Here is a 17,926-nt window from a genome sequence, read left to right as displayed (position 1 = left end):
CGGACCTGTGCAGCCCCCGGAGCTGCCGTGACCCGGGAGCTCTAAGCAGGGTCCTGGGGGAGAAGGGGTGGTCGGGGGTTTGTAACGCAGGTACCGCCGTCACCCCGCCGGGATGCCAACAGCTGACTTCGCTTGATGGGTAAAGCACATCGTTATTAACGTCCTGCCTAAACATTAGACGCTGCCCTTCCTAACCTTTCAAGTATAATTTAAGAGAGATTTACACCCCCATGGACGGGAAGCCACCGGGCAACTCAAAAAGTCTACAAACGACGTTGCCTGCCACATCGTGTAGACGTTCCTGGGGATTTTCACAGAATCCGAGTACGTTTCTGTCCTGATTTTGTCTCTCTCCGTTCCTATAGGCATTCCTTTCCGGGGTGGTAGCGAGGTATCATAATTTATCACAAGCCGCTGCATGACTTTTCGAGGGCAGAGCCTTCAATCCCGAGGCTGAGCCCAAGGCAGGGCCCCTCCCTGCAGCACGGGGGGACCCTGGCCCACCGGCCGCGCAAACGGCCCCGCTCCGTCCTGCAAATCACCCGCCTCCCCCGCAAACGCGGCGCGGGGAGACCTCGCCGGCCAGAAGAGACGTACGGAGCTCGGCAATGGGAAGCTCCGCCGCATCGCCGAGAGGGACCCTGCCCCGGCAGCAGCCGATATCAGGGATTTTCTTTTTTTTCTTTTTTTAAACGCGGGCAGAGGAACCGTCTCCCAGCATCGCCTGCAGTCCTGAGTGGCAGTGAATGAACTGCCCTGACATCTCCTATTGAAGCAAAGCAAAATGTGTTGAACAAAAACCATTTCAAGATGTTTTCTGAGTGTTGCCAAGTTACTCAACATGTTCTGCTTTAGTTGTCAGATGCTTTCAAAGCGATTTCCCTAACTCAGAGCACGAATGGTGAGGGCTCTCCCTGGGAATCTTTTGCCTGGGGCTACCATGGATCTGTATTTTCATAAGAAAAAGGCTCAACTAATGATTAATCTTCACCAGAGGAAGCAGGGCCTTTCTTTGGGATTTTTCTTCAGTTATTTTTAATTAATTTCTACAACTGGCAGTTACATTAAAGTGCAAAACCCAGGACTAACGCTCCAGCCGGGCAGGACCCAGCTACCTTTCCTCCTGCAGCCCCATCTGCTCTGCCCGCTCCCCTGCCTGCTCCTGCACCCGGACCCGGCGGGGACAGCATCACCCCGCGGCCCCCCAGCACCTCGGGGCAGAGAACGCCTCTTGCCGGGGAGGGCGGGGAGGAATCGCTGCTTTCCGATGGGCATTTTCCTCCGAGCAGAGAGAAGTTTATCCCCTGAAGGAAAGGTTGGGTTATACATATGAATCCCAATGCACGGCGCCTTCTTTTGGGGAGAAGAAATAAGAGCACTGAACGAAAAGGAGGAAGCGCCTTGGGTTTAAATTCCCGGTAGGATAAATCCCGGTGTTTTCCAAGGTCCCGGGTGGCTGCAGGAGCGTGGCTCTGCAAAGGGCTCCTGGTCCCAGGGCTGCGTTGGGCGCAGGAGGGGCTCGGGCTGCAGCGTACCTGCACGCACGGGGCAAGGAAACCCTCCGTCTCCTTATCCTGGGCACGTTCACTCCATGTTTTAATAAAAATAATGTCAGTGGCATTAGCTGAGACAATGTTAACGTCTCCTTTCTGGACTTCTCTCTTGTACAGCAAAGAGAAAGCTAATATGGATGGAGGATTATTAAGGTTGTAATGTCAGACCAAAGAGAAGATTTTTATCCAACGGCCTTATAATGATGGACTGCGACATACACCGCTTCCAGCTGCTCCGTCCTGTTCTGTGAACAGCTAGTCTGGATTCATTTAACGAGATTGGCAAAGTGTTGAATACAGCATATGGTGCCCTAAAACCACAGAACTTATTGACAGCAGCCCAGACTCGCTAAATAAAAGAACTCCTTCCAAAAGCCTTGGTCTGTGAAGACTCAGCACTTTCCTTCCAGTCACACTAGGTAAAATCCCAGCCCTGCGCCTGCCAGCGCGGCTCCGCACCCCGCGCGCTCCCCCTGCCCGCGGACCCGGCATCCTCCCGGCACGTTATCCTCACGTGAACACCTCCCGGGAAGCCACAGCTTGGAAAACGTGCGGATCTCCTCCGGCTACAGCAGAACTGCCCTGCAGAGCCTCCTCGCTCCCCGGCTGACGCAACGACCCCTCCCCAGTAATCACACTAAAGACCCCGTTTTTGCAACGGCTCAGCTTTCAGGCTCGCTGGGATGTAGCGCAGGCTCCCTCCCCCCCGAGATGAAGCTCATCGGCTGATGTTCTGGAAGGTGAAGGCATTTCTCACAGCTCCCAGGTTATTCCAGAAAACCCCTGCCAGCCTCCCCTAGTCCCTGAAGACAACTCGGGCCATTTGACCTCGCTCCCGCAGCTCTGCGGAAATCACCCATCACGAAACCTCCGCGCTCGGTGCCACCAGAAACCACCCGAGCCCGGACTGACACCGACGCACCGGTCCGTCGCTCTGCTCGCCGGCGGTGCAGCGGAGCCTCGGGGCGGGCGGAAGGGCACGCACCCCTCCAGAACGGTCTTTGCACCGGACTCACACCAGCGCACACGAGCGAGCCCGTACCCCCCCACGCCGTGTGCGAGCGCGCAGGCTCGGGCGCTGCTCAGCGCCTCACCAGCAGACAATGAATAGGGCCAGTGACTCAGGGCCACTTGCTGACGCACCACACTGGGCTATTCTTCTCCCTCTAGATGAGTCGCTCAAAGACTGGATGCAGCCTATCTCCGAGAGAGGCGCCTGGAATTAGCTTAACTCTTGGCAGTACATGAAAAATCTAATTTCCTTAAGAGCGAACTGGATCCGGCTGTCTCGAGGCAGGCGCAGGACCGTGCTCCCTCCCTAGGTCTGGCCGTATGCTTTTGCTAGTCATCAAAGCAGCCACGCAACTCCTCTCTTCGCAGCAGAGCAAACAGAGGAGTCGGATCCCTGTTTGCCGAACCGTGGCACGTCCAAGTTGTTCTCAGACTGGTGTAAACTAGACTGAAAATGTACGGATGCTGTGAGGAATAGTCAAACGAGAATTGCCCTACCTTTTCTGGGTAGCAACAGCAAGGAAATCTGCTCGGGAAACGCTCTCTGCATCTTCCACGAACACCACCTCTCCTAGCCGGATAACCGAGGGACAGCGGGTTCACAGGCTTCGTATCTGCGGGACTTTGGTAACAGGTAACTGGTAACGTGTAAACATCACCCCAAAGCTCTGAGATTCAAGTCAAAGCAGAAATCAAACATTCAGCTGCTTCTCAGAGCCTCTTTGGTCTGGAAATGGGCTGGAAACGTCAGGAAACCTGTCCTTCCCATGAGATGCCCGGTACTTCCTTCTTCCAGCCAGGTAGGAAGTAGCTTTGCTCATGGGGCTCTGCTTGGGTTTGCTTCACCTCAACAGACCAGAAACCACCAAACTCTTACGGACCTCAGCTCTGTGACTCCTTGGACCCTCGCAGGGATCGGTCTGAGATGCAGCAGGACGTCCCTCCTGCTCCATCCCTGCCGGGCTGCAGCGATCCCCCCTGGGCTCTGCTGTAGGCTCCCCGCCAAGAGGCACGTCTAAAAAACAGAGGGACCGTCACGCGTCCTCTGCAGGCAACGAGCAGGTTCCCATCCGTACCCGCGACCAGGACGTTTTGCAGCTGACTCATACTAAAACACCCCGTCCTCCTTCCCCTCGCTCGCACCCGGAATGAACTTTCTCGCCTCTGGCGCCTGGCCCGCGGGTGCAGCGCTGTGCCCCCCGGCACCACCTCGCCGCATTCACGCTGGGAACGGTTCCTGGTGGGTGGGGGCAGAATTTGGGAGCTTCCTAGGAAAGCGGGATCTGTTTGGGGCTGAATCCCTGGATACACTGAGCTCAGGTTAAAAAAAAAAACAAAAACAAGAAACAAAAAAAACCCCCAAACCACAAAAAAACCCCCAAAACCCCCAAACAAGTGAGGCAAATGAGGCTGCACCAGCCAGCACCTTGCCCGGCCGAGTCCAGCTGTCCCAGCTGGGCTCCTAGAAATTTTCTGATCTGGGGGCACCCATGGATAGACAGTATTTACAAAACCTCTCTTCCCCAGCTGGGTTTTATAAGCGCCTCTTCTTTGTGCGGGAGACTCTCCCTACGAGCCAGATTTCTCCAGCCCTTTTGCCCAGTCCCTCTGCCATCCAGTTGATGATTTGTAGCTGGGAAGCGTGGAGCAGGGAGGGGGGATGCCTTCTGACGCCCTGCATCCAATCGTCACCACGCGCGATCCCGCTCCCTCGCTTAGCCCGGAGTCGCATCTCCCTAACTCCTCTTGGCGACCAGCCACTCCAGTCAGGAAAGAAAGCAAAAAAGGTTAAACCGAATCGTCGGGACGCTTGGCAAAGCCGGATGCGGGAATGCTGGGGGCGTCCCTCCTGCTCCCTGCCTCCTCCCTCTCTCTCCACCTCCTGGCACAGAGGAGCAAGGTTGGGGACGCAATGAGACAAACCCCGAGTAGTACCACAGTGTAGCGTAACACCGTCCCCCTCCTGTCCCCCAGACCCCATCAGCAAGCGGAATGCCACGCTGAGGATGCTGCAGCCCACGAGGACGGCTCTGCCTTGAGTTGGTGGGTTTTTCCCCCGGGACAGGAGGGGGGGGGGTAAGGCTGTGCCAAGAGGTGCTGCCTCCCTGCCCACCTGGTCCTTCGGGATTTACAGACCGAGGAGGAAAAGAAACGGGGGCTAGGCTGACTGCCAAACCCTTGGCGTGTCGCTGGCGGGTAAGCTGCGGGCGCCCAAGGCACTCACGGCAGGCGGCCGGGAGACGCGCGGCAGTCCCGGGGGGACACCTCTTCCGAAGGGACCCCCTCCCCTCCGCTCCCCCCCGCCCCCGTGCCGTACCTTCCTGCGCCGGCGCCTCGGCGAGGCCGGGCACGCCGCGCTGCCCGGCTGCTACTGACCGAACCCTTCTCAAAGCCGAGTCCCGCAGCCCTGTGCGCATTAGAGACTCTTCATCACGGGGATGCCCCGCGGCGAGCAGCTCTTGGGGGTATGTGCGGGGGTGTGTGTGTGTGCGTCACCCCCAATCCCGTGCCTCCCATTGGAGGAATAGCATGTGCCCCCCTTAGTGGAAAAAGATCTGGCGTTCTTCTTGGAGGTCGGCTTTCCCCTCTGCGTCACTCGTCCCGTGCCATGCTCTCCTCCCGGGCGGGCAGGGCCTCCAGGCTGAGCCCTCCGCCAGCCGCCCCGCCGCCGCCGTGCACGCTTGAGAAGGACACCATGGTGTGGAGAAGCATCAGGACCAGCACGCAGAGTCTGATCCTGCTGCTGCCGAGGCGAGACCCTGCGGAGACCGGCAGCAAGGATGGGGAGTGGGGCTGGTGGTACTGGTGGTGGTGGTGGTGGTGGTAGAGGTGGTAGTGGTTCTGCCGCTGGTGATGGAGGTGGGGGTCGTGGCGGTGGAAGTGGAATGACTCTGACGCTGTGGATTTGGGGGATGTGTCGTCGTTGCTGTCTGGGGGGTGGTCGCAGGAGTCCCATTGCACCTCGCAGCACTTGGCCTCCTCGTCAGGCAGCTGGTTCTCCAGCAGCCCTGCGGGGAGGAAGCGGAGGAAGAGGAGGGGGTCAGCGGGAAACCGCGGACGGAGCTGCAGAGGGACTAAGCCCCGGTGCCTGCCAGCCACGTGCCTCAGGACGGGCAGAGCCTGAGGACCGGGACACCCAGAGACCCCCCGGGACCAGTCTCCAGGCAGAGGCCGCAGCCCTGGGACACCTTCAGGACACCCCAACCGCTGCTTGTGGCGGCTAAACGTCCCGGCGCTGCTTTAACCTCGTCACCTGCAGCCCCTTACATGCTTGCTTTCGCTTTCAGGGGTAGGGCTTTCACTGCCCGCGCGAAGCTGCCGGGCTGTTGCTGCGTCTCCATCAACCACTGACCCCTCACCCCCAGACGCTACGTTTCGGCAGCCGGGCAGCGCTTCGTGCGTTTCCGCGCTGTGCCCTCCTTCCTCTCTGCCCCAAAAGGAACCTTCAAAATCTGGCAACGGGGGACTCAGCAGCACCCATCCCTGTCCCCCCGTGCACCCCCCGGCCCCGCTCCCCAGACCTCCTTACCCGTACAGATGAAGCCAGGCAAACCTCCATAGATCAGCTCGTCATTGTCCGGTAACACAAACGGGCACCTGGTCTGCACCTCCAGGCAGTATTGCTTGCATGGGATCCGGTGTCGGCACTGTTGTTGGGTCACGTTGAAATACTCGGAGCACAGCCAGGCCTTGTAGACAGCCTAGGGGAAGCCACCGAGAGGGACACGTCACCTCCCCAAGTGCCGCGGTAGCCGAAGCATCGCAGAGACACGGGGCGAGAGGGGAAGGGAGAACTCACCGATCGATTAAAATAAACTGCTGAAGCGTTGGGGCTACGGAACTCATCTAACAAACTAAATCCACCACAGAAATAAAGCTAATTAACCACATAGACTCATGTCCCCTGCAGACAGGCACGGCGACAGACCGCGGTGACTCTGCCAGGACCGGTGGCCTGAGAGCTTGGTCCATCACGCGAAAAATTCAAGCACCGCTTATTGCCCGTCCCAGAGCATCTTCCTCCTCCTCGAGACACCCCGCCGCTCCCCCGGGGCAGGGGAGGGATTATCGCCTCCTCTAAAGCACTTTGGTCCCCATCAGCTCCGAACGTGGGACAGGGGACAGCAAAACAGCCCTGGGCTGATCTTCATCGGAGATGCCCAAAGGTCTCCGCCTGTGGAAGAGCTGCTGGCCAGAAGCAGGTGGGCATCGCTGGGATGCGGCACACGGAGCCGCTGCCGCCTCCGGCTCGTCCCTCTCTGCCACCAAAGAACACCTTCCTCGCCTTCCCGCCCTGGGTCTGGCGAAATCCCCAATTCAGATTTTTCGCCGCGCCATTTTTTTTGGCTCAAAGGGGCAGACCTTGGGGGAAACACGTTCATTTCACAGGCGCATTTTGACGCTCGAACGTACCAACCAGTGGTACAGATGCCCCTGCACGCTCCGCTCGCCCTTCCCCTGGCTAGACCTGTGCTTGGCAACATTTCCAGAAGCAAAAGCAACCTGGGGGTTCACCCGTGACTGCGGCTGCAAGGCTGCCCGGTCCCCGGTCCCCCCCTCCCTCGTGTCCGCCGCCACTGCCACTCATGAGCAGGGCTGAGAAAGCAGCTTTCAGGTGCAGCTGACCGAGATGACCTTCCTCAGCAAAAACCAGCTCTTCCCTTCCACCCTCCATGCGTTCGTCCCCATCGCAGCCGGCCGGGCACAGCCCAGATGGCTTCGGTTAAGACCGAAGCATCCCAGCATCTCCAGCATGCCCCCTTATCTCCCGAGCATCAGGCACGGGTGGAAATTGTCTTTGCTCGCTGTAAAAGAGATGGCGATCTCTCGTTTCTCACGGTGAACGGTCATTCCTCGGGCTGCAAGAAACCCACGGCACCACTGGGAAGAGCAACACCCTCCGTGGCACTTCCAGCTCATCTACGAATATATCTAGGCACTAGCGACAGAGCTAAGGTCACGTCAATGACCACATCCAACTTCCTTTGAAACCAGCTAGAAAGGACTCCCCGTGATTCAAAGAGAATGAATTTCCCTCCTCGGCGTGCTTGGAGAAAACCCCGTGCTCCTCCTTCCAGCTGCATTTTTATTTTCCGAAGGCTTTAGAAACATCGCTGCTTTGTTTCCCCATGTTTTCCATAGATCCTTATCATCGTTTGTTTGGACCATGGTAGTGTCTCAGGATTAAAGCTGGTTGGGAAATTCTTGGCAAGTTATTTTAGGTTTGTTTTGTGTTTTTTTTTCCTGGAAAATGCCAAATCATGAAAATCAGAATTTTCATGGAAGCATGTTAGTTTTGGTGAAACTTTCATCACAAAAAGTTTAATCAGGACCAGGACACAAAATATGGAGCAAGCCTTTCAGAGCAGTCAATAGCCCTGTGGTCAGGGCTTTCAGCTGCGATGTGGGAAATTCAGCTGCGGTCCTGCTTTTTCTCCCTGGCCTGCTGGATGTTAATTATTTAGACAAAGTGGAACAGCTCCAGAGAAGGGACTGACTCTGCAATCAGACTGTGAGGACACAACTGGGAGGGAGAGCTTCGGGGTCTGGATCTGCATCTGCCTGAGCTGAATGCCCCGGGGCCAAGGAGGAGGAGGAGGAGGAAGGGAGCGGCAGAGGAGAGCACAGCCCGTGCTCCAGCGACTGCCGCAGCCCCAGCCGCAACGCGTGTCCTCCCCACCGGCCTCAGGGACCATGTCGGGAGCAAGGGGACAGCGGGGCGGCGAGGAGGACGCAGAAGGACCCCTCAGTGGGGTGGCCTGTGACGCTCCACAAGCGCGATGAGCTTTTCTCCTTTGGGAAAGCATCTGTCATCGCCCTCCAAGGGACCTCGACAGGACGTAAAGGAGGGTGAGACGTCTGCGTGGACAGTGACGCCTTACGATAGATGGGACGGAGAACCAGCAGGTATAAAACGGGCTTTGAACCAACTGTCCGTGACTTAGCAAGTTGGGACACGTCCTTACTTCGGTCTGAGGACTCTGCCCATCCCTGCCTCAACACGACGCTGTTATTTACGCGTGACTACAGATGCACACGTAACCTGGAGCAAAACGGAGAGGTGCCTGCCTCAGAGAGCTTGCAGCCGCAAAGACACGCTATGCAATAGCCCGAAACGTGGGGATGCCCCTGGGAGGGACGTACTGAGGATGGGGACCGAGACACGCAGCCCTAGGAGAGCGGGCAGCCACCCTGCAGGCAGCGGCTGCAGGCAGAGGCACCCCGCAGGCAGGGGCACCCCGCAGGCAGGGGCTCCAGCTCCTCGGGCTGAAGGCAAAGCCTTCGCCTTCTTCCCATTAGAGCGCACAGGCATCCCACCGCAGCCCACCGGGCCGGGCAGGCAGCGGGCAGGCAGCGGGCAGGCAGGCAGACCTGCCCCCAGCAAGCACTACCGTGGAAATCGCCATGAAAAATGTTTTCCAAAGTTTTTAGGTCTATTGGAGATTTAAGGCATTTGGGGTAGAGTGAATTTCCCTAATTTCAATCTTCTACAAATTAGATATTATTTTAATTATTATTAATTATCTGAGTTAGTTATTTTGGCTGCCTTCATCGGCAACAGAGAGGGCATCCTGAGAACAACGCAACCCTCCGAAGCACGGGAGTACCCCGAGCCCCCAGCAGCGAGGGGGCTGGAGGTGCTGCTCTCTTCCCCGTCCGCTGCAGAGGGCTTCTGACGGCCAGCGCGGGATCTCCAACGCTGGAGCTGGGTGGGATGAATTCCCCCCCCCCCCGCCATGTCATAAAGCTTTCAGGATTAAAAACCAGATACATTAACTACACCACAAACAGCCTGCAAATTTAAACAAGAATTAAGAAGAAGATAACTTGCCACTCGCTTTTTGTGATTAATCATTTGGGCTTTTTCTGTGCAACAAGTCTGCCGGTCACACGGCACCAACAGCGTCCTGTCGCCTGCGTCGCGCCCTTGCACGCACTCTTCAACGCTCCGCGGTAATGAACAATAAATAGCAAATAGGTGAAGTGCAACGTTTACCTACGGCTCGCAGCGTTGTATTGGCTCCCAAAAATCCTGCTGCAAATGCAAACTGACAGCATGCGCGACAGCAGACCCCAGCGTCCATCCGCCAACGAGTCACGAACGGGAAAGGAATCAAATCTGCGACGCGACCCGCAGTCAAGGCCGTGCCCAGGGCCGGCGGTGGGCGCTCCCCTCCCCGGGGCGAGCAGCGGTGCGAGGCTTCTGCACCCCACGTCTGCAGGGTAACGGCTCCCCAAGGACAAGGTCACCCGTCCTCCCAGCCGGCAGCCCCGGGGACCTCCCCGAAGCGCAGCGCAGGCTGTGCGGAGCAGGACAGGGACCGCCGCTGCGCCCGGCCCCATCTGCCAGCCCGGAGGGTGCGGGTGGAAGGACCGGACGGGACACACCGCGTCCATCCCTCCCGCTCAGCCCCTCTGCCAGGCCCTCCTCCGGCTTAGCGTCAGACGTCTCCATCGAGGGGACTTTCCTGTGTTTTACCGCTGAAAGCGCTTCTCTCGCTGCCTACAACTTTTCCTTCATACTTGACCTACATTTTTCCATCCAAAAGTTCATTCCCTTCAATCATTCCATAAACCATCCCTTCTCCCTCCTCCGTGTTTACACATTTCTGCTATTTGCGGATGTATCACGCTCCCCATTTAGTCATAACTTCGGCAAGCTCGACTGATTTACTCTCTCGCATTTCCTGCGAGTCCCTCCCAACCTTTTAATCATCCCCGACTCCAACCCGCGCTGCTTCCCAGGCCGCGGTCGCGTTCAGGGCTGCCCCCGGGGACACGTGCAGCCCGGAGCGGCGGGATGCCACACCGAGTCCCCTGGCAGGGGACCGTGGCTGTCACCCGCGCCGTCCCAGCTCCGGCTTTGGGCTGCAGCAACCTGCGGTCCAGCCCCACCAGCACAGGAAAATCCCGAGAGCTTGGTAGGAAGAACCTCGGGATCATCCCGCTCTCCTGCGGAAACACAGCTTGCACACACAGACTCCGCGTGGATCTGCACGATTTCCCCCTAAAATGTTTCCGTTGACTCCGATCAGGGACGTTTGGCAGAGGGTTGGGGTCTCGGACAAGGACATTCCCGTGAATTTAAGGAAAATCCTGAGTGAAAGGCTGCAGAGAGCTGGCGGTACCCCAGCCACCGGAGACGGCGGAGGAAGTGCTCTCACCCGGAAACTGCGACCAGGCTCCAGGATTTCCTGGGTGCCTTCCTTTCTCCCCTTCCCTTCCAGGGCACCCACCCGCCCAGAGGGAAGCGCCGAAGCCGTGCGGCTGCCCCGGTCCAGCCGGCCCTCGCCTCGCCGGGCTGTGGGTCCTCCGGGCATCGCAGCAGGCGTTCCCGCAGCCGCGCGTGATGGAAACCGCCCGTCTGCTCAAAAATAGACAGCGAAGACCCGCCGGCGCAACGGGGCTGGCGGCTGAGATGCGGGCAGATCTCTGGGAGACACCGGCATCCTCCCGTCACGCGTCCGCAGAGATCGGTGTTACAGGTGAGGAGCAAACTGCCCGGGCTGCTCGAGCAGCAGCCTTACGGCCTCGGTTTTTCAACAGCTTTTGGTATCTCTGAGCTCACCCCACACAACCTGCTTTCTCTTGTTCTTATGAAGGATGCGTGAGAATTTAGGACAGGGAAAAAATTCATTCTTTGCTTAAATCAACGGGGAAAGCTCGCCGGTTTCCATCCGTGCCCTTTATGGTTTCTTCAGGAAGTGAGTTGGGTTGCAATCAGCGTCTCTTCCACTATGTTTTTGCTTTTGGCTGATCTCCAGCCTGGCCAAGTAAATATAAGTGACCTGAACTCCAAACAGCTCTATTTCGGTGCCCTCTTCTTGCATTTTTAGCTCAGAGGACTGGCCAGATGACTCCAAGAAAGCACGAGGAGTTTTGCTGGCAGGAAAGGGACCAACTTCAGACACCCAATTTATACGTGAGGAGGACGACAGGCTATCTATCTGCATCGGAATTCTGCAGGTGTGCCGAAATAACCCGTCATAAAATACATTAAAAAGAAACAAAATGAATTAGGTTTCCAATAGCTATCTAATTAAGCTACCTGTCTGCTCACGCTTCCACCGATATCCGGAAGCGGCAGTCGGAGGGGCGGCCTTTTCGCAGGCACTTCGGTGCCAAACCGAGTTCCTCGCTGCCTGCGCTTCTCCTGCTGCCTGCGCTTCTCCCGCTGCCTGCGCTTCTCCCGCTGCCTCCTCTCAGCCCCAGGGCAGCATCCCCCATCAAACACCTTTTCCACCATCTTTTTGCATTCTTAGCATTTCTGCACAAAATAACATACTCTTTTTTTCTTTTTTTTAAAGTAATTTGGCCATTTCAATGCCAACCTAGTTGCTGCCAGTATTTTTTCAATACCGGCACTGCCTGTTGAACCACCCCAGCTAAATTTTGGGAGAGCCAAGGGGCAGGGATGGAGCAGCATCCTTGGGATGCAACACCTCTGCAGAGGATGCAGTCCTTGGGATAGTCTGGATGCCCGCCGGGACCACCAGCTGTAATTAACCCAACGAGCTGCTGTTTTCTCATTAGAGCGGGAATCAACACTTGGGAAGCTTCCTCCAGGAAAACCCTGCTAATGGCGCAGGGGGCCCGGCCCAGTTGCGACGAACTCTTCTCCTTAATTAGGGGCTGGGGCAGCATCCCCGGCCCAGCACCCGCTTCTCTGGGGGGGGATTTGCAGACCGGAGGGGGAGGAGGATGACAAGGGCAGAGGGGGAAGCGGGAAGCCTTCCCCTACAAAATACCCTCATTCTGCACAGAAAAGGCAAGGCTTGCTGCTCGTCCTCCGCTAACCTCACGCCCGAGCAAGGTGGGGAGTTCACCCATCTGACTCCCCAGCACGGTGCTCCCGGCCGATGCCCCCACCCGCGCTGCTCCCCCCGCGGGGACGCCCAAGGAGAGCGGAGCTGCTGACAGCAGCAATAACCGTTACACCAGGTGCAGGCAAACTGGATGCTTTGAGAGACCCAGCACAAGTTCAGAGCTCGGCGAAGCCGCCCGGGGCTGTATTTAATTGCCGTAATATCGGGTTCTGCTGACTAATCCGAGGAAGCGCTGGGGTCAGCTCTGGAAGGAGACCCAGGAGCTGCTCGGGCCGGTGGCCCGGGGTTCCCGCTGGAAGCTGTGGGCTCTGCCACCACGACTCTCCTCCTCTTCCTCCTCCTCCTCTTTGCTGCCGCTGAGGCCACGACTGCTCGACCCGGTCGCAGCTGCGTGGGGCTGGGGTGGTGCGCGAGGATCCCGCGAGCCCCTGCCAGCCCCGCCGGGCTCGCTGCTCCCTCGGACCAGACCCTCATTGGCGCCAGGGGAAACCTGCCCGAAGCCCACCTCCCAAAACCACCCCGTTCACCTGCACCCGCAGGGAGCTCGCTCACGTCTTGCTCATCGGGACACCGCGTGCGCCCGGCCATCAGCTTCCAGAGGAGACATCCCTGCCTGCCCCTGCCAGACCCCCCTGGCTGAGAGCTGCCCCCTCACCTCCCGGAGCAGTTCCTGGGACTCACATTTCCACCGTGGCCTGAGATGAGCATCTGGAGTGGCTGTGCCTCATTAATCTTGGACACAGGGAAATGAGTACTGCTAATGAGCCGCTCGGGCATCTCTCCAAGGTCTGGCACATCAGGATGCAGCGCGGGAAGCAGGACGCGCAGGGGGGGAGAGAAGAGCCCCCTTGGATGGCAGAGGATTAAGGGAACGCTAACGTCCACGGCCGGCCAGGAGGAGTCACAAACACAAGCTGCAATGTCCAATTACCATTGTATTCAATTACTGCCGCCTGCAATTCTGACATTAACAATGTTGAGCTTTTTAAACAGCTTTTTTTTTTTTTTTTTTTAATTAGAGTTGCTATAGGCTGTTCTAACATCATATCTGTAACAGCTGTTTTTTTGGTAACTTCTTTGATAGTTCTGGAGCTGCGTTATCCCCGCCTTGCCACATTCACATGTTCTGGTTTAGCGGGGGGAAGGCGGAAAAAAACCCCAACCCAACCCCAAAACCCAACAACTATGTGCGATTATTTTTTTATTTTTTTTTTAAATATATAATGTTGACTTGTGCCCGGCGATGACAGCGCTGGAGCCGCGGATCCTCCGTTTCACAACCAGGGGAGGCGAGGGCCAGGGCGCCTCTGCCCATTGTACCCCGGCACCGTAGGGCACGGAGGGGAGTCAGCGTCTGCGGCTCCGGGCACCGCTACGGAGCCTGCCAGCAGGAACGGCGTGGGATGGGGACGGGCGCTCGGTGAGAACGGGGCCGGCCGCACGCAGGCCGCAGGGTGCTGGGAGAGGCACCAGTGCGAACTCCAGCCGCTCGCCAGAGCGAGCGTTCCTCAAACGTCGCTGGAAACGCCACGCCATATCCCGCCTGCTGCCCATCGGGGCTGGCTGGCACGCGTCTGTGCCGGGCTGTCCGCTACCCTGCGAGCCCACCCACCTCCGGGGTTTGTTTTCCCATTAGTTTTCCCCCTGCCATCCCGTGCACGACGCCAGTTTGCATCCTGGCTCGTCACCCCAGAGCTGCGACCGCGCGGCGTGCCGGGGTACAGCGGCACAGGGGAGGCTGTGCCGGGTCCAGCACCGACCAGGCTGGTCCTCAGGGAGGGTCCTGGGCAGGGGAACCCCCCGCTCCGTGCTTCCCACCCACGCCCCAGGACCAGACCCACGTCCCTTGACCTCACTGATGAAGTCACTCCCAAATTACCCAGAAGCAACACAAGTCAGAGCTACCTGCTCACATGAGCTTCACGAGGAAGCTCAAAGTTTTTAGGATTTTAGTTTTATATTCCCAGTTCTTGGATTAAAGACACTATCTGAATGCTTCTTCCGTTATAGGGCGAAAAAAAGAAACCAAACCCAAAATAACGCCCCTCCAAGCTCCTCAAAACAAGCCTGAGACACACACATCTCCCTAAGCGCTCATCTTTCAAAACTAAGAGAAAACAGCGTTAGAGCACGACCTCCGCGCACGTTCTACACTGAAAGCCCAGGTTAACAATCCTATCACACTGAAGTTCACCCTCGTGGGTGACACACTCCTTGGGAGCACCTGGAGCGGGCAAAGGACAGGAGAACAAGCATCTCAACCTGCGCACACACGCACACCTTCAACACCCAGGGGTGTGCTGGGCCAGGGCAGCCCCGGGCACCGGTTAGCCGCACCAGCTCCCAGGGATGCTGTCAGGGGACCGGCACCGCGTTTACAGGCTCATTTCTTTGCTAATCTGCTCATTGCAACCGAGGGCGGCCACGTGTCTGCGCTGGGGCAGAGGCCAGGGAAAAGCCTGGGCTCATCCCAGCAGATGCAGCTCTCGCCTTGGAACGAGCCCAGGAGGAACAGCCCGTAACTCCGGTTTGTACGGAAACGGGGAGCATCCCCTGGAAGAGCGGTGCTCGGCTTCGACACCGGACAGCAGGGAAGAAAAAAAATAATCACACTAATTAACGTCACAGCCGGACGAAGCTTTCCACAGCCAGTACCCACGTGCCCGCATGTCGCAGGACCCCCATTTCCCTGCATCCCCACGCACCCTCCAGCAAAGCGCCCTGTACAGTTTCGCGCTGCGGTGCAGGGTCACAGCACCCAGCGCAGGAGCCGGCACTGCAGCCACAGCGACGCGGGGTGCGGGGGCAGAGGTGTGGGACCCTGGGCTGCAGGGCGGGCAGCGCTGCCTGCTTCCTGCCCAGCGCTGCCTGGAGCCCCTTCCCTCCCACCGCAGCCCCCACTTTGCCCAGCGTGGGCTCGCCACGGTGGCCCCGCTGCCATCGGGACCCAGACAGGGCTCACCCCCATGGTCCACCGCCTGCTCTGCACGACCGCTCCTGCAGACCCCAGCCCACAGCAGCAGGCTTCTGATACCGTATCCCTGCTCGGAAACATTACCGTTCCCAGGAAACCACATTTTCATTTAACTATCAAACGCCACCTTGGCGTAGACGCGTCCTTCCTCCAAGGGAGGATGACAACGGGGTGGAAACGCTCCGCTCGCTGCTGCCCACAGACCCCAGCTCTCGCTCCAGCGTACGTGATGTCGGCGGCGTGTTCGGTCCCCCCGTGCCCTGGGTCTGTCCCCTCTATTCGCCCTGTGATTTCTTCTGGCAGGGACTACCCGCGCTTGGACAGTGTCTAGTACAATGTGGCCCCAGTCTTGGTGGGCTGCCTGCAGGCGCTGCTGTAAAACAAATGTATTGAATCCAAACAAAATGCACACGGAGCCTGCTCCTTCTGGAAGCGCCTTGGAAGGAAGGACTGGGCCCCATTGTGCTACAGGCTGCACAACACCAGCAGTAGACAGTCTCTGTCCTGAGAACAGTCTGATGCACACAAGCCCGAGAGCACAGTAAAGGCAGAAAGGACCGGCATTCCCACGCTGAGCCCGCCGAGCGAGAGGGGCAACAGTAAATCCAGACCGCTGCTTTATGCTCTCCTTTCAAGAAGGGTTTTGGCTGGGGTTTAGAGAGAAGACGACCAGCTCGCTGGGAAGGCGAGGCCAGGACGGGAGCGTGAAGGTATGCGTGGGAAGGGGACGGACACCAGGAGAGCCGGCCAGGAGACTGGGACAAACCGCCAGCGGCCAGGGACCGAGCAGCTTCCCCTCGGCATCCGGAGGGCTTTGTCCTTCTCCATCTCCCCTGTGACACCACGTGGCTGGGGCCCAAGGGGGAAGGTGTCCCGGGGCTGGGGGGAGGCCAGACAGGCGCTGAGCCCCCTCCCCGGAGCCCTGACCCCGCCGGCTCGCAAGGGCTCCGGCACACCAGCCAAGGAGCGGGAAACGCCAAACCAGACCGGCATCACCTGGCCCAGACACACCAAGCCAGACTGGGCATCCCCCGGCCACCCCGGCACGGGCGCACCCACGCCTGTTGCGCTCCTGAGGGTCGGCCACAGAGGAGCAGGGAGAGGGGACAGCTTTGGTCACCCAGCCATTGCTCGCTGGGGACATGCCAAGTCCTCTCTCCCAAAACCACTCTGGTTGCTGTGCAGCCAGGGATGCATTTCGGCAGGTCCCCGGAGCCCCAGCCCTTCCCTCTCTCCTGCCACAGCGACGTGATGCCGCTGGGATGCTCCAGCATCGAGCTCATGTCTGGGCATGGGAGCCCGGCGCTCTGTGCTCGTGGCCAGGCTGCACCCCTGCACCGGGACTAAGCCTTCGGCCTCCCAGAGATGCTCCTGACACACCACTTTTTCGTGGGAAGCAGACGAGGCAGAGAGCCCCATGACCGGCGTGCGGATGCATCAGGAGCGTTTCTGCACCGGCCCCTGGCAGAGCGGGGTCGGGAGCGTGGGATGCTGACAGGGGTCAAGGCAGCAACAAAACCCGAATAACCCAGGAATAAAGGACGAGCGACTCCAGCTACCCACCGACAGACTGGTCAAGTGTCACAGCGAGACAACGATGAGAAATGAAATTGCCCCCGAGCAGCCAGCCCGAGGCCACGGGAGGCTCGAGCAGCTCCAGCGACACAGATGCTGGCTGCAGGAGTAACCAAGTGACGGCTCCTTATCAGCCCCCCCCAGCACACCGTCCCGCCTCGCAGAGGGTGCCGAACCAGACGCCGACGCCAAGAGATGGCGAGAGCAGAAAGAAGAGCAGCAGAAGGCAAGAAAAAGCCAAGCAGAGGCTGGGAGAGCAGCACTTCGCTCCAGCGTGGAACTTCTTTAAGCAGCTGTAACTGAACCACGGCGCAGCTACAAAAAAAGGCGCCTGTCGGGCAGCAGGAAGAGGGAGTCCACAAGACCATTAACCAGAATCCTAAAAATAACTCGTGGGGGTTTCAGAGCACCTCGGAAGGTGAGGGGGGGCTCGGCGAGGCAGGCAGGAGGGCTGCTCACGAGCAGCGGCGTCTTTGCAGGAGTTGCATTAGCCGGCACGGCTCTGGAAAGACGCGTGCACATCGCTCACCGGCTGCAGGTAACCGGTGGGTTAGTTAGCAGCCTAGTCTGCTATCAGCCCAATTAGTTAAAAAGTAATTAAAGACCGCTGTGAAGCTGAAGCTGAACATGATCGAGTTGGGACAGAGGGAAAGTCAGGTCCCTGCAATCTATTAACGTTGCTTGAGGAATTCAGTCCCATTAGATACTGCTGCAGCCAGGAGCTTAGCAGGATTCAAAAGCAGATTAAACATTTATACAGATAATGAGAACATCCTGTTACATTAGATAGGATATAAAAAAACAAAGGCTAGACACTTCAGTGCCACGAGCCATAAATTACCCACCAGCTGACGGGGGCGATGAAGAAGTTTCTCCGGCAGAGCGGGTGCATCTGCCTTCCAAGGAAGCGGTTCGGCTGGAGCACCGTTTTCAGGAGGGTGCGAGCACCCAGCCCAGCGAGGGCTACACCGGGGTGTCACAACAGG

General features: G+C 58.3%; 1 protein-coding gene across 1 annotated transcript in view; it reads right to left on the bottom strand.

Annotated features, from left to right (window-relative positions):
- Positions 1-297: 297 nt before the first annotated feature.
- Positions 298-17,926, bottom strand: part of NALF2 (NALCN channel auxiliary factor 2) — a 28,392-nt gene continuing 10,763 nt past the window's right edge. The window contains exons 2-3 of the mRNA XM_054839757.1: positions 6,094-6,265; positions 298-5,572 (exon numbers count right to left, since the gene is read on the bottom strand). Of these exons, the coding sequence (XP_054695732.1) occupies positions 5,157-5,572; positions 6,094-6,265 (588 nt within the window). The 3' untranslated portion in view covers positions 298-5,156. The remainder of the gene's footprint in view (positions 5,573-6,093; positions 6,266-17,926) is intronic.

The sequence above is a fragment of the Grus americana genome, chromosome 12 (genome assembly GCF_028858705.1).
Source record: "Grus americana isolate bGruAme1 chromosome 12, bGruAme1.mat, whole genome shotgun sequence".
Classification (NCBI taxonomy): Eukaryota; Metazoa; Chordata; class Aves; order Gruiformes; family Gruidae; genus Grus; species Grus americana.
This window is presented reverse-complemented; position numbering and strand designations above follow the sequence as displayed.